General features: G+C 43.5%; 1 protein-coding gene across 4 annotated transcripts in view; it reads left to right on the plus strand.

Moving 5' to 3' along the window:
* LDB2 (LIM domain binding 2) overlaps positions 1–15,029 on the plus strand; it is a 343,322-nt gene that overhangs the window by 114,797 nt on the left and 213,496 nt on the right. For all 4 annotated transcript variants that reach the window (XM_054998716.1, XM_054998718.1, XM_054998717.1 and 1 more), the window contains exon 2: positions 13,314–13,416. In XM_054998716.1, the coding sequence (XP_054854691.1) occupies positions 13,314–13,416 (103 nt within the window). The remainder of the gene's footprint in view (positions 1–13,313; positions 13,417–15,029) is intronic.

A 15,029-nucleotide genomic window follows, 5' to 3' on the forward strand; every position in this document is an offset into this window, starting at 1 on the left:
TATCTTTTGGTCATTCTAAAAAAGTTCATGCATTAAAAATGCTTGACCAATATTTGACCAGTCAACTGACTGAATCTTCTCTGACTAGTCAAATGAATAGCTTGCTCAGATTACACTCGGAACAACTGCATTACATCATTTCTCATAACGACGTGTTTAGCTAATGCGCTGGTACTCAGAATGGGTTTTATGTGCCAAACAGTGCGACACCAATGTGGCAGGCAGCTGTTCCAGTACAAATATTTAACCACTGGAAGAATGCAATGTTTAATTTTTTTCAGTGATGGTAAGAATAAGAACATCTTGTTTTATAATTACATTACGTGCTAACCTTTCACAACATTTAAAAAAATGAAATTGCTTTATATGTTTAAAAGGATGTATGACAGACCTGTACATTTACCTTTATAAGGATTTATAAAATGTTCCAGTTCTCAAAGGGAAACATTGGAAATTGTCTTCTTTGATCACTTTTTGGACTGAGGGAGCCCCCCTATGTATGAGTAGCCATAAGATATTGATCCAGTCCTCCACCCTTTTTGTATATGGTGAATAGGTATGTTTGTGTTTGGAACCTGTGATTTTACTGTGATTTTACTGTATTTCTCTGTTTTTACTTCTTATTGTAACCCACTCTGAGCCCGCTCGGGGAGAGCGGGCTATAAATATAACAACAACAACAACAACAACAACAACAACAACAACAACAACAACAATAGTAATAATAATCCTCAGCAATACTGTATTGGTCAACATGTAAGTGATGATGATGATGATAACTGCACTTATATACTGATCTTCTAGACAGATTACTGCCTCAGAGCAGTGAACAAGTTAGTGTTATTATTATCCCCACAATACAGCTGGAGAGCTGGGGCTGAGAAGAGTGGCTTACCCAAGGCCACCTACTGAGCTCATGGCAGGAGTGGGATTCGAACCCATAGAGTGCTGATTCGCTGCCCAACCTGTCAGCAGTGCCTAAAATTTATTAATTGATTGATTTATTTCATTATATTTCTCTTCTGTCCTCCCTGCGAACAGGCTCAGGGCAGATTGAATGAAAAGAAATGCCCCCCGCAATTCCTTGGGTGTCCTCCACTTGCTGTCAGATTCTGAACATTGGATCAAAAGCATCTGCACAATGGGGCCATGTACAGATAAGGAGTTATTTACTACAAGCTTCGGGTTTTCTACAAGCCCAGGTTTGTAGAAAAACATAAAATGGAAAAAAAACAAACACACATCGTATGGTTTAAAAATAATTTAAAAAACACCACTGAGATCTCACGAGACTACGATATGCGATCTTGGCAGCAATTGGGGGGGAGGTTGCTAGGCAACTCTCAACTAATGTTGCCAAGGATTACGGGTATGAGTTAGTGTCGAGGGGAGGGATTGACTAAAAAGGTAAAAGATAGGAAGGGAAGGGAAACTGGGAGGTGTAAGGAGCATAAAAGGTATAAAAAGGGAAAGCTGCAGGTGAGGAAGGAAATGTAAAAAATGGGTGGATGAGTGAGCGAGGGGGGGAAGAGGCTGCTCAGGGAAGAGGTAGGTAAGTGGGTGGATGGGAGTGGAGAGAGGGGGACGGGGAAAATCAAGATGGGGGGAGACAGGTTGGTAAGTGGGTGGGACAGAAGGGGAGAAGCTGCATGTGCTTCCAGGGTGAGGCAAGGAAGAAAAGCAAGAGGAAGAGAGGGGAAATGAAATCCACCCCGTGGGACATTGCTTGTCCCCCACCTGTTACATATAACTACCAATGCTTCCCTACCCCATGAGAGCAGAATACATGCTGTAAGAAATACAGGCTGGCATCTGAACCAGCCACCTTGAGTCAAGTCATACGCCCCTCGCTTCGGCTTCCTTTGGACATGACTTTGGACGGGCAGCTGCTTGCCTTATAACCTCTTATGTCCGTCCACTAGGGGTGAGCAACAAAACAAGATTCGGGTTTCCCACTTCAGGATTACTGAAATGGGGAAAAGAGTCAGAAATAAGCGATTTCTAAAGTGGCGAGCTGCTTTGGAAACCGCTTATTGACCCGCTTCGATATGTTCCGTAAAGATTCAGAGTACACCAGAAAGCAACACTTTTCTTGCCACTTGCAAGCGGCAAGAAAAGTGTTGTGTTCAAACTCCCCCCCCCCCACTGCTTATTTCACCCGATGGGAGGGGGAGGAGAAGATTCTCTCCTCCCCCTCCCATTGGGTGAAATAAGCAGCGGGGCAGTAAGTTTAAACCTACACTTTTCTGGCCACTTGCTTCACCTGACAGGTGGGGGAGCCTCCTCCTTGGCCTGTCAGCTGCCGCCGGGTTTGAAAGTGCCTCTTTCTGCACTGCTTGCAAGCAGCATGGAAAGGGGCACTTTAAGTTTCAAATCCCAGGCTGCTTGCTTCACCTGACTGGTAGGGGGAACTCCTCCTCTGCCCATCAGCTGAAGCAAGTGGCATGGGGTTTGAAAGCACCTCTTTCTGTGCTGCTTGCAAGCGGCATGAAAAGGGTGGCTTTCAAACTTTCTTCCCTGCTGCTTTTCCCTCCCGTGGGACCCCCCCATGAGAACCCTCCTCCTTCTCCCATTGGGGGAACAAGCGGCGGGGTAGGAAGTTTGAAAGAAAACAGCGCTTTTCTGGCTGTTTGCAAATGCTAGGCCCAATTCGGGAATCCCGAATGTTTCCGAATCGGGTCCAATTCAGGGTTTTTCCCCAAATCAAAGTCCCAAATTGCACACCCCTACCATCCACCCAGCATTGAGGGTAAGAGGCCTCGAAAAAGTTCAGCATAGACAGGTGTTGGGGCAGGAAGAGGAAGCTCAACTTCACGTTGCTGTTTTTTTGGCCTCAGCCCCCTTTTTCTTGTTACATGCAGTTCCACCTAAGTGGGTCTTGCAAAAGACGTGACTGTATCCTCTCCTCCTCCCCGCAAGGTATTTAAAGAGTCTTGCCGTTTAGAGGATATCCTTCTTGAAAGATACTTAGCTAATCAGACATAAGTGGGAGTAAACCATGAAAAGGGCATTAATCAATTTGTGCATCTTTCCGATTGTCTCTGATGCATTGTTTCCCATCCTGCCAGTTTATCATTCGGAGGAAAGAATTAGCATCTCTGAATGTGCCAAGTGCCCCTTGCAGATATGCGAGCCATTATCACATTACATTAGAGAGGGCTGCAGCATTGCCTGTGCCAGAATGAGGTGATGTAACAGGTCAGGCAGCATGAAATAAAATTAATTACCTCCAGAAACGGGACCACCCAAAGTTCTTCCTTCCAGTGTAGGTTATGTGATCTCTTTGCAAAACTCCCTCTACAAAACTGCTTGGAAGGCACCCTCTAGAATAAAGGGAAGAGTGGAGGAAGAGAATTAACTTGTGCAGTTCCCTGCCTCAGATCTCCTGTGGCCTTGATTGTGTTGTGTAAATATGTCAGGAAGAGGTGGGTGTGAAACTTTCTCCCTCAGAAACATGAGAATTTCCTTCCATAAATATCCATTAACTCAGTTAACATAAGATGACAAGTTGACCCCTTGATGAATAGAATAGATTAAGGCTCAGCAATGAGGGCTAGAGTGGATTTATTGTCTGGGACAGTCTGATACACAGTTATTCAAAAGAAATTCTGTTTAGGTCCAATGAGTATAGGAAGAGCCTGGTTGGATCAGTTGAAGGGTACGTCTAGTTGGGCGTCTCCAGCAGCCAGATGCCACTGATGAATCACATAGAAAATATATTGTCGAAGGCTTTCACAGCCGGAGAACGATGGTTGTTGTGGGTTTTCCGGGCTGTATTGCTGTGGTCTTGGCATTGTAGTTCCTGACGTTTCGCCAGCAGCTGTGGCTGGCATCTTCAGAGGTGTAGCACCAAAAGACAGAGATCTCTCAGTGTGGGTGTGAAACTTTCTCCCTCAGAAACATGAGAATTTCCTTCCATAAATATCTATTAACTCAGTTAACATAAGATGACAAGTTGACCCCTTGATTAATAGAATAGATGCCCTTCAGGACAACTTAATGGCATCTCTCACGACACTGAAAGATCTCTGTCTTTTGGTGCTACACCTCTGAAGATGCCAGTCACAGCTGCTGGCGAAACGTCAGGAACTACAATGCCAAGACCACGGCAATACAGCCCGGAAAATCCACAACAACCACATAGACAATCTTTCTACTCAAGTTCTATGACTATGTCATAAGAAACAGGTCAAAGAGATAGCTTGGTAAAGGACAAGGACTATAGGCAAGACTATGGGGTACTGTCTGCTGATGTAGATACGCTTCTACTGGGTAGTTCAACATTGCTAAAGACATTGCTAAAGAGCAGCTGTAGCAATGTGGTTAATAATAATAATAATAACATAATAACATTCGATTTATATACTGCCCTTCAGGACAACTTAATGCCCACTCAGAGTAGTTTACAAAGTATGTTGTTATTATCCCCACAACAAAACACCCTGTGAGGTCACAGCTCTTAGAAGCTGTGACTGACCCAAGATCACCCAGCTGGTTTCAAGTAGAGGAGTGGGGAATCAAATCCGGCTCTCCAGATTAAAGTCCTGTGCTCATAATTAAGTGGTTTGGCTGCGAATCAGCACTCTGCTGGTTCAAATCCCACTACTGCCATAAGCTCAGTAGGTGACCTTGGATAAGCCACTCCTCTCAGCTCCAGCTCCCCAGCTGTATTGTAGGGATAATAATAACACTTAACTTGTTCACCGCTCTGGGTGAGGTAGTAATCTGTCTAGAAAAGCAGTATATAAATGCAGTTGTTATTGTTGTTGTTGTTCTTGTTGTTACATCATCCCCATTCTGCACTCACTCCATTGGCTACTTATCAGCTACCGTGCTCAGTTCAAGGTATTGGTTATCACATACAAAGCTTTTCATGGCTTCGGCCTACGGAACTGCCTCCCTCCCCATGTTCCTCCACGGCAGCTTCGCTCATCTGAACAGGGTCTCCTGCAGGTGCCACCCTGCACATGGGCGAAATCAACAGCAGCCCATACACGGGCCTCTTCCCTGTGGAAAGATTCCAGCATTTCAGCAAATGCTTCAGCATTTCTTCATCTCCGTATTGGATTCCTGCTAATGCTTTGTCTTTGTAAACTTGTGTTTATTTACCCTATGGCAGTATTTATAGAAATGTCCTCGAATTTGACTGTACTGATCTCACACTGTGTAATCCGCCTTGAGTGTCAGTGAGAAAGGTGGACTATAAATGACATAAATAATGATGATGACGATGATGATGATGATAGCAACTTGTGCTTTAATTCAGAAAGGTTTTTTCTATGTTGATTATACTGTGGTTTTGCTCCTAGCTATTAATTATGTTATATTCACTTGCAGTATGTAATCCATTTGGATCTCAGTGAAAAAGGCGGACTATAAATAAATAACAACAACAGGCCTCTTCTGTCTCCCTGTCACTGCTACCTATTCACTGGTTGAGTGCATGATGGTTTGAATGAACTGTCCTGGCTCAGAGTTTCTACAGGCCTCATGTTTGACTAATTGCTTTTTAAAAAGCCACTGAAGCTACTGGAGAGCACATTTTGCAGCAGTGAATTTAATGTGTATTGTGTGACAAAGCCTTTTTTCCTATCTCTGATATGTTGACCATATCAGTCGATTGGACTTGCTTCAAAGCTCATATGCATATGACTGCAACTTCACTTTCTCCGTGCTTTGGTAGAACAACCACTATATAATCTAGGTACATATTTTTTTTAAAAAAAATCAAACCCGGGATCATCTCTTTTGCGCCTAAAGCAGAGATAAATTCCAAGTTGGAACGTAAACAGGAATGCAAGTTAATTAATAAGACAAGTTACAAAAATGTTGTGCTCTGAGCATCAAGCACAGTTTCTGGCAAGCAACTGGATGAGTCTCATTAAATAGAAAACACATCGCTCCTCATGCCAAGCCTTCAGATCTGCTGCCAGTTTAAATAGACGGTGCTCCAGAGATGGCATCTAGCCATCTTCCAAAATGAAATCAAGCAAGCCATGCTGTTAAGACCAAACCAACAGTACATTTGAATGGCAGTGAATGGCAAGAAAGGAATGGGGGGTGGGTGGTTGAGGGAATGATATACTAAATTTCGGCCTGGCAGGAGCAAAGAGATGGGGAGGGGGAGGATTCTCACAAGACTCAACTTGGACATAGGCCGTTTCCACACACATTGAATAATGCACTTTCAATGCACTTTAATCATCCTTTCGAAGTGGATTTTTTAGCTGATTCCGCACACGTTGGATAATGCACTTCCAATCCTCTTTAGAGATCATTTGGAACTGAATTTTTCGAGCGTGAAACAAAAAATCCACTTCCAAACAATAGCTAAAGTGCATTGAAAGTGCATTATCCAACGTGTGCAGAATCAGCCTTTGTTTCACACACGAAAACCTAGTTCCAAATGATCACTAAAGGGCATTGAAAGTGCATTATCCAATGTGTGCGGGAGCAGCCATATTCTATCCAAAATAGTAAACAGTCCAGTAGACTCTTGTACAGTCCAGTCCAGTAGAGTCCAGTCCAGATGCTGACGAAGAGAATCGTGGTTCTTGAAAGCTTATGCTACAATAAAGTTGAAGCTTTCGATACATCGTCAGATGCATCTGACAAAGAGAGCTGTGGTTCTCGAAAGCTTATGCTACAATAAAGTTGGTTAGTCTTAAAGGTGCCACTGGACTCTTTACTATTGTGCAAATACAGACTAACACGGCTAACTCTTCTGGATCTATATTCTGTCCAGCTGGTTAAAAAAAAGGTTGCTGTTATTTTATGTAGTTGTTATACCTGTAACCACTGTAACTACACTGGGCAGTGATCCTGTTTCTCCCCCCCCCCCCACCTACCCAAAGCAAAGGGCATTTGTGTCTTTGGCTGTAGACTTTAATTTTACTCCTGTGGAGCACCCTGTTCTCCAGATGGTGGTTTGCATCAGGTTGAGCTTCACAATCCTAAGGACATCGACTCAAAAATATCTTCCATTTTATTCAATAAGGCTTAATCCCAGGAAAGTCTTCTTAGGATCGCAGCTGTAGCTCCTCACAGATGTTTCGGCAATGAATATTGTTTGTATGTGCACAGAACTCTTTGGAGTCCCCCGCTCACCTCTTTTGAAAATCAGGATATAAATTCCCATGATATGATTGGTCGAATAAGCCTACCCAAACACATGGAAGTCCTGCTGACATCCAGAGGACAGATTTAATCAATTGCTTTTCTTTCCCGTTTCAGTCCATATGATTATCAAATGTGGCTGGATAATGTGTGTGTGTGTGTGTGTGTCATGTGCTGTCAAGTCGTCTCTGACCTATGGTGACCCTATGAATGAAAGACCCCCAAAACATCCTATCATTAACAAACTTGCTGAGATCCTGCAAACTGGAGGATGTGGCTCCTTTTATTGAGTCCAGCCATCTCATTTTAGGTCTTCTTCTTTCTATCGCCTTCCACTTTCCCTAGCATTGTATTGTCGAAGGCTTTCACGGCCGGAGAACGATGGTTGTTGGGGGTTTTCCGGGCTGTATTGCCGTGGTCTTGGCATTGTAGTTCCTGACGTTTCGCCAGCAGCTGTGGCTGGCATCTTCAGAGGTGTAGCACCAAAAGACAGAGATCTCTCAGTGTCCAACTGAGAGATCTCTGTCTTTTGGTGCTACACCTCTGAAGATGCCAGCCACAGCTGCTGGCGAAACGTCAGGAACTACAATGCCAAGACCACGGCAATACAGCCCGGAAAACCCCCAACAACCATCTTCCCTAGCATTATTGACTTTTCCAGAAAATCTTATCTTCTCATGATGTGACCAAAGTACGATAGCCTCAGTTTTGTCCTTTTAGCTTCCTGGGGAGAATTCAGTCTTGATTTGATCTAGTTCTCACTTATTTGTCTTTTTGGCTGTCCGTGGTATCTGCAAAATTACCCTCCAGCACCACATTTCAAATGAATCCATTGTCTTCCTGTCAGCTTTCTTCACTGTCCTACTTTCACATCCATCCATAGTAATGGGGAATACCATAGTTTCGATTATCTTGATCTTGGTTCCCAAAGAGACATCTTTATCTTTAAGGATCTTCTGTAGCTCCCTCACAGCTGCTCTTCCAAGACTCAATCTTCTTCTGATTTCTTCATTGCAGTCTTCTCCTGTTTAAATAGCAATAGGTTGGGTCCTATCCATCTGTTCTCCTAGTATAGGTACCAGGAAGACGCCTCCTTTGATGCGACACTCCAAAATCCACTTCTGCTAAAGGACAGTCCCTCTGCTAACAGAATGGATCTATGGGATCCAACCTCATGTGTCTGAGCTTTTAGAAGGTTTGCCTCTAATAAAGATTTCTACGTAAAACTCTGTAACAGATTATTATTGGAGGCCAGTAGCACCTTAAAGTGCCCTTGGATGCCGGGGCTGACAAGAGCTATGGTCTAGGACTTGGTAGCTGGTGGTAGAAACTGGCGGAACTGATCGGCATCTTGCAGAGAAGCCATAGAACAAGACCCTTCTTAAGACCATCTAGAAATCCCCAAGCACTGTGCAAGCTTTTAAATTCATTTTTTCTGGTCAGAATAATAATGATAATGATAACAATGAGGAGGAGGAGAAGGAAAAGAAAAATTTGTGCAGCTCATTCCGAGTTTACAGGTTTTAGATCAGTTAAACCATGAAGTATAAGAGCAGTCCCGCATTACCTGGCTTTCAGATTTTTAAGAATATGGTTAAAAGAAAATCTAGCATTTTTCCAAAGAACTTTTGATTTGAAAACAGTGCATAAAGGAAAATTGGTGGTGGGGGGGGATTAATGTAGTCACTTTTTACAGAAAAAAAGAAACTTGCTTCAGAATCTGAAGAGTAATAGAGGTCAATGGTCACCGGTCATTTCTCCTCTCCTGACACCTCTTGTCAAGTTTTTCTGCACTTTTCTCCCTTTTGTCGTTTGTTTAAATTCATTTTTTTAAAAAAAAAAAGTATTTCCAAGTATTAATTTTTTTGTCCATTATTTCAATGTTTGAGCGTATGAGTGTGCTATGTGAAAGGAGGGTTGCCATGGTAATATCTCATTATTGCTGAATTGGAAAATAATTACTGTGCCAAAAATCCCAGGTAACCTGTCAGTGCATGAGTTAAGGATGCCTGGGGCAGCTTTGACTTTTTTGTTGGAAAAGGGGACATTTTTTTATCATTTTTTCTCCTTGTAATTATACTTTTTTTCTGATTCGTTTTTTTCTACCATTTGGCTGTGAGTGCCGTTTGTCCCACTGGCAAATAGCAGAAAGTGTGATTTTAATTGGGAATATGTGTTGTTTTTCATTCAACTGTGTTTAATTTTTCTAACCATTTTTTTTTCTCTTGACTTAAAGCACGTAGACAATGTCTCATTAAAAATCTTGGGTAACATTCAAACATTGATAGAAATCAATATATATAAAGGCAAGGAATGCATGTCTTGGACAAATGTCAAAACACACCCTCTACCCCACCTAAGAGTTCTTAAATACATGTCAAACTGTCTCACTTCTAGAAGCATCGGTTCCTTCAGTATCTCTAATCTTGCTGAAAGACCAACAGCATTAAAAGCTACTGGGCCAAGTGTTTCCATGAAGCCTCCTCTTTTGTCCAGTTGATGACCCCAGAAGTGAAAGAAGGGTTTGGACAGGGCATTTTTTCAGCTGGAACGTGGTGGAACGGAGTTCCGGAACCTCTTGAAAATGGTCACATGGCTGGTGGCCCCGCCCCCTGATCTCCAGACAGAGCGGAGTTTAGATTGCCCTCCGCACCATTGAGCGGCTGTTGAGCAGCGCGGAGGGCAATCTACACTCCCCTCTGTCTGGAGATCAGGGGGCGGGGCCACCAGCCATGTGACCATTTTCTCCGAGGGCAACCCACTAAGTTCCACCACCTCTTTTCCCAGAAAAAAAGCCCTGGGTGTGGATAAGTATTAGTAGCAGTAGGACTTACTTGCACGATATTTCGTGAGGTGGACCTCAGCATCCCCAGCTCTTCTTATAGTGGCCCTCTGGAAAAACTACTTGCTGATTAGGGCACTAGAGTTCTTTCCAATGGTTCTGAAATTTGAGGAGTATTTCTAGAATGGCAAACAGTCTGCTAATCTATTTTAGCTGCCCCGCTTATATTTATAGGATACAGTCCCAAACACACTTAACTAGAGGGTATGTTCCACTGAAGTCAATAGAACTTACTTCTAAGCATGCATGCTAAAGATTGCACTTATACATTGGCAAGTATCATGTTAAGCTTTTATGCATCCATTGGAATGGCTGTAGAGTTAAGGCATGTTAGTTTTTCCATGTTCAACCATTAATTTTATATTCATGATGGAAGGAAGACAATTTGTCTTATTACTATGAAATTTGACATGGAGAACTTCTGCAGAGAGTGGTAAAAACTGGCCCAATTTCAGAAAAATCAGATATGAAATGGCTTCGTTTGCGACAGATTTTTATACTCCGTAAACATAACATCATTTTCTCCACCCCTCCCCATTTACCATCTGTCTCAAGATTACAAAATTTTTAGAGGCCTTACCCTAACTCAGTGGTGATAAGATATTCTTGCTATAAAAAGCCATGAGGCTTTGAAGTTCCCACTTAGAAACTTCATGTTATGCTGTCTTACAACTTCGGTACCATGAAACATCAGTTTCCTTTTCATTTTTAGCCCCAGATAAGTTTTTTTGCAAGTTGTGGGTGCAACACCAAAGGGGTGTGTGTGTGGGGGGGTGGTCAGTGTGATAAAAGTTCAATAAGAATTTGGGTACATTTTGAAATGAAAGACATGGAAACAAGACCATTAGAAGGAATGGATGTAAGAGCGATGGCAACTTTTGAGGATGGTTGACTAAGTTGTTAGCAAACGTGAAATTCCTACCTGGACTTTTGTCGTGATGCTGATGTGGATCTGGTAGAATAAACTTAGACTGAAAATGCCTTAACTCTTAAGTTGGTAGGTTTTTCTAATTTTAGAATATGGCTGGGATCTCACAGTAAATCTCTGTAGACAGAAGGGATCTCTGTTAGCAGAACAGGACTTCTTCCTTGAAATATTGCTTCTGGGAAAGAGGATCCCAGTAACAGAGTGTGTGTCATATAAGGGAGGGGGACCCCAGGTTCTGCTGTGGGAGGTGTGATTGACAAAAATGATCCCCCCTCCATTAGTGGAATATTTCCATGAGATCCAATCCAAAATAGAATGCAGTTTGGAGTAGCATTATCAGGGCTCATTTCGAGGGGGAACGCGCTGGAACGCAGTTCTGGCAGTTCCCCAAAGAGGTCACATGTCAGGTGGCCCCACCCACCTGACTCTTGGCCATTTTGGGCCCATTTTGGCCTAGATTGGGGCCGAAACGGCCTGGATCGGGCCTCTGACAGGTGGTGGATCACTCTCCCGCTCATCAGCGGCCCGATCCTCACCATTTTGGGCCCATTTTCAGCCCCCTTTTGCCATTTGGGGCCCAATTTCGGCCCTGAATGACCAGGATTGGGTCCAAAACAGCCAGAATAGGTGATGTCAGGGGGTGTGGCATATGCAAATCAGTTATACTAATGACGCACTTCCGGTGATGGCAAGAGGCATGAGGTTCAGCTGCAGAATCCTGGAGGGTTTAACTTCCAGAAGTAAATGTAGGAGATGGTAGTTGAGATGGGATTTGCCACAGGAAGCCAGATAGTTTGAGATTGTTGCATCCAACAGTGCTTTTATATGCTTGGCCAGCTAGACACACCTGTTTTCACCCCTGCCACAGCAGGTGGCAAAGGCAATATTTTAACGGGGATTAACTTGCTTTAATCCACACACCCATGCCTAAGTGTTGAAGCATCTGCTGAAGGTTCCAGGCTCAGTCTCTGGCATCTCCAACTTATAAAGAAACAGTAGGTGATGTCAAAGAACTCTCTCTGAAATTCTGCCAGTCAGAGTAGGCAAGACTGTTCTAGATAGTCCAATGGCCTGGCTTAGTAGAAGGCAGCTTGAAGTGTGTTCCTCTCTCTCTCTCTCTCTCTCTCTCTCTCTCTCTCTCTCTCTCTCTCTCTCTCTCTCTCTCTCTCTCTCTGTGTGTGTGTGTGTGTGTGTGTGTGTGTGTGTGTGTAAAAAGGTGTGTTTTGGCATCTCACATTTGCTGTCACTGAATGGAGGGATCTAAAAAGTTTTGAAGGGATTGCTTTTCTCCAGCCAAGAATTTCATCACTGAACATAAGAAAAAAAGAGAAGCCATGTTGGATCAGGCCAATGGCCCATCCAGTCCAACATTCTGTGTCACACAGTGGCCAAAAACCCAGGTGTCAGCAGGAGATCTGCCAGTGGGGAAGGGACACTAGAAGCCCTCCCACTGATTGTCCCCCCCCCCCCAAACACCAAGAATACAGAGCATCACTGTCCTAGTCAGAGTTCCATCTATACCTTGTGGCTAATAGCCACTGATGGACCTCTGCTCCATATGTTTATCCAATCCCCACAGAAGGTAAAATTACCTTCACAGCCACAGGTGATAAAATGTCTGGATCATCTATGATCCCCTTTGCTGGGCCGTATTTTTCCACCCCTTTCTCCCAAGGGATCTTACTAGAGGTGGGCGTGAACTGAAATACAAACCAAAGTTCATCACGAACCATGCCGTTTTTTGGTTCGTGAACCGGTGGTTTGTCGGAGGGCATTTCTGATGAATCGCGATGATTTTTAGGCCAGTTCGCTTTTTGGTTAATCACTGCAGACAGCCTGGCACTGATCAATTGGTTTCTTAGGCAATGGGGGGATGGGCTTTCTGCAGACCTCCTGCTGCCCTGTAAATGACATATTCACGAACCAAATGAACCCGTGGTTTGTGAAACGTGACAAACCACAAACCACAATGAACTGCCATTTTCCTGGTTCGTGCCCATCTCTAGTTCTTACTAATATGGAATCATCAGATCTGGACAAGTTCTGTGGGGCATGGAAAATGGAGGGCCACCAACTGTCTCTAGGGATATGATTTTAAAAGAATCTGGCAAGGCTAGCTCTGCAAGAAGACAAATCTGAGGTGAAATTTAAAGGCACTAAGATTTGAAAAGAATTATGTGCTTTGTTCAGACCGCTGTTCCTTACAAGAGGGTTATGTTTGTTTATAAATGACATGCTTCTCCTCTGCAATAAGAATGGGAAATACTAGAATTCACTTTTGTTAATTTTTCTGACCTTCATTGAGATTGTTTAAAAACAGTCAGTGTGCCTTTGTGAACAGCCTTTTATTTGAACTGATCACTTTGTCTTTGGAATCAGAGCTGATTTATTTCCTTCCCACTAAATGTATGCCTTTTTCCCTCTTAGGACAGTGACAATCTTTGGTGGGATGCCTTTGCAACTGAATTCTTTGAAGACGATGCAACCTTAACTCTTTCATTTTGTTTGGAAGATGGACCAAAGCGATACAGTAAGGGAAAAAAATGTATTACGAATTTTCCACCTTTGCTTTTGTGTATTTGGCCTGTGAAATGGAAATCAGCGCCTGAAGACAGCATTGCCTTGATGTTCAGGGTGTGTCAAGGTGCAGATAGAGCTTGCCATAGAGTAGAGCCACTATGAGCCAAGCTACAAGTGATGAATGACACTTGAATGGCAAGTGAACAGACTCACTATGTGATCAAGTGGAGCGCAAGTGAACAGGGAGGAATACATGTGAGTCTGTTCACTTGCCGTTCAAGTGTCATTCGTCACTTGTAGCTTGGCCCTATGAGGTTGTGGCCGAGAGGATGTAGGACTCCAGCCGGTGTGGGTTCAAATGTCCACTGAGTGACAACCTCACTGTGAGGTCTTGGACAAGTCATTATCAACCAATCTCTGGGGTTATTGTGAGGAGAAAATGGAAGAATAATCACCTCATATACTTCCCTGAGCTCTTAGAAGAAGGTTTGGGTGAAATGGAATTGATTAACAAGTGGAATAGCTTTTGTCCATAGAAAATAAAAAACACAATTGCAATCTGAATTTGGAGAACAAGTCTTTCTTTTTCTCCCCTGAGTTCAGGGCTGGTTCAGTGTATTTTGTTACCCACTAGGCCTACACTGCCACCATCCCCACCCATATTGGGATGGTGGTCTCTTCTGTTGTCATTGATGATGGGAGGGAGCAGAGGACCCCCTCCCCCCCGTGGTGCTTCGGCACCCTCCTTGTTTTGCTATTGCTTGTGTGGCTCGGCCAGAGAACTGGCCCTGTCTGAGGTAAGGAAGCCAGTGTGGTGTAGGGGTTAGAGTGTTGGAAGAAGACCTAGGAGACTCAGGTTTAAGTCCATGCTCTGCCATGGAGCCTTGCTGGGTTACCTTGGGCCAGTCACTCCTTCTCAGCATAACCTACCTCACGTTCCTGTGGGGATAAAATAGAGGAGGGAGGAAAGATGTAAGTTGTTTTGAATCTCCATTGGTGAGGAAGGTAAATGAAGTAAATAAATAAAGGTAAAGGGGGGTTGGCTTAGAGTAGGTTTAACTCCCTTAAAGCAGTCTCTTCCTTTCTATCTAAAATCTTTTAACTATTTTTACAAAAACAAAGGATTCAGAGTACAAAAGGGTCAATTCCAGGCTAAACTCCAGGGTTGTAAAAGCTTGAAGGCCTATTTAGAGGTCCTTCTGGATTGGGTTTTGTATCAGGATAGGCAGATAGGTGACCACATGGGCTGAGGTTGGTTGGCTTATAAACTCTAGAGCTTTCTTGGCGAACTGGGATCTAGGGAGGTTCCTGCAAAGGATGCTTCAGGGCTAGCTCTGATACAAACTGCACGAAGGCAAAGCAAGATATGTGGGTTAGAGCCAAAGCATTCATAGGATGCAGCCTAGTATTTTCTACAAAAAGCCAGAAACCTTTGCCCATAATGTAAGTTGCTTTCTGATGCTTCTGAACAAGTCACCAGTAGCCAATCAGGGAAATAAGGAGGTGCATTTGGTAGGTTTTTGAAATTAAAACATTGCTCCTTCTGCGCACCAATGAAGTTGTACCATGTCATCCAACTGATTAAAGCTTTGAACAGCCCTAAACTTGCAACCCTGCTGATTA

This window comes from Eublepharis macularius, chromosome 15 (genome assembly GCF_028583425.1).
Source record: "Eublepharis macularius isolate TG4126 chromosome 15, MPM_Emac_v1.0, whole genome shotgun sequence".
In the NCBI taxonomy this organism is placed as follows: domain Eukaryota; kingdom Metazoa; phylum Chordata; class Lepidosauria; order Squamata; family Eublepharidae; genus Eublepharis; species Eublepharis macularius.